The sequence below is a fragment of the Bison bison genome, unplaced genomic scaffold (genome assembly GCF_000754665.1).
Source record: "Bison bison bison isolate TAMUID 2011002044 unplaced genomic scaffold, Bison_UMD1.0 scf7180017864063, whole genome shotgun sequence".
Taxonomy (NCBI): domain Eukaryota; kingdom Metazoa; phylum Chordata; class Mammalia; order Artiodactyla; family Bovidae; genus Bison; species Bison bison.
The window spans coordinates 15,947,382-15,948,770 of record NW_011494635.1 but is presented as its reverse complement, the minus strand read 5'-3'; the positions used below and the strand labels follow the sequence as shown (position 1 = coordinate 15,948,770).

At 59.3% G+C, this 1,389-nt stretch overlaps 1 protein-coding gene across 1 annotated transcript in view; it reads right to left on the bottom strand.

Annotated features, from left to right (window-relative positions):
• The window catches only part of YTHDF1 (YTH N(6)-methyladenosine RNA binding protein 1), a 12,650-nt gene that overhangs the window by 5,106 nt on the left and 6,155 nt on the right, over positions 1–1,389 (bottom strand). The window contains exon 3 of the mRNA XM_010836652.1: positions 2–706. Coding sequence (XP_010834954.1) covers positions 2–688 — 687 coding nt within the window. The 5' untranslated portion in view covers positions 689–706. The remainder of the gene's footprint in view (position 1; positions 707–1,389) is intronic.

The following is a 1,389-nucleotide window of genomic DNA, read 5'->3' as shown; positions in this document are numbered from 1 at the left end:
CAGGTCCCTTGTTGTCCCAAGTACCAATGTCCATGTTATGTTTAATAGGTGGCGGGGGCAGCGCCCCCCCGATGGCAGGCCCGCTCTTGGCCTTCATTTTCGGCTGTGGTTTAGCAGGTTTGCTGGCAATGGCAGCCCACGAGGTCGGCTTCGACACTGGCAGGGGCACATTTGTCCCACCATTGCCAGAAAGGATGCCTGTCATGGCCACACTGCTGACGACCGACCCTACCGTCTTGACTGCAGAGGTGGTGACGTCCCCAATCTTCAGGCCCACCATGCCCTGCTCCAGGCTGTTCATTCCTGGTGCCTTGTTGAGGGTATCACCATGAAAGCCTGTCTGTCCGTCCACAATCGTGCCACCCAAGGAGCTTGGCGGGTAGGTGTAGCTGTTCCCGTAGGCTGAACTCTGAGCCTGCTGACCCTGAGACCCACTAGTCCCCCAGGCCGAGAAGGCAGGGTTTTCAGGGAAGAAATTAAACCTGTGCTGGTAGATGTTGCTGCCCAATCCCCCAGGCTGCCCGAAAACGGCATCGTGCACGAAGTGGTGGTCTCCGTTACTGAGCTGTCCGTAGGTGGTGAGGTAGGGGATTGGAGGGTCCCCTCCAGTAGACCACGGTGCCTCGTTGAGGGAATAGGGGAATCCGATGGATGGCGGGTAATAGCTGGACAGGTAGGGGTCGGCCATGGAGGGGTAACTGTTACTCTGTGAAAACAAGCATGGGAAGAGTTAGGCCGTGACATGGCAGAGACACTGCCACACCGAGCACGTCCGCTTCAGCGCAGGTGTGAGCAGCACACAACGGGAGCCCGGGCAGGACACAGAGGGCAAACACCCAGACGACCCACGTGGCCACCCAAACACTCAGGACCACTTGTCATGATCATGACTCGAGTCAGGAGACCCGCCCCGCCACTCTACTTTTAAGAGTGACCACTCACAGGAAGCAGCCTGAGGAGCAGGTCTCTGTCCTAAAGCAGTAACACTCGAGCAGGACACAGGCAGCACAGGCAGAGTGACGAAGTGCTCGAGAGGCAGCAGGCGCTTCTAACAGCAGCCAGGATGCTCGCTAATGACGCGCCTGGATGGATACCTTTCCCACTCTCAACCCTCAGGACTCCTGCCCCTGTCAAGGGCCGCCCCAGAGACCCCTCCACAGGCTTTTCTGGACATCTGCCTGGACCTCCAACCCTGAGCCCAAAGAGGTCTGGCCCCCTCAGTCTCCACTGTTTCCTGGGCAGGCTCTCAGAGGAGATCCAGCTATGGGGGATGGGCAAGTCTCCCTAGCGTCTCCACACGCCAGGGTCCCCTTTACTGGGAGAGCTGGGCTCTGAACCAGCCCTGCCCGACCCCTCCTGACACTATGTCCCCACAGGACCACGGGGCAC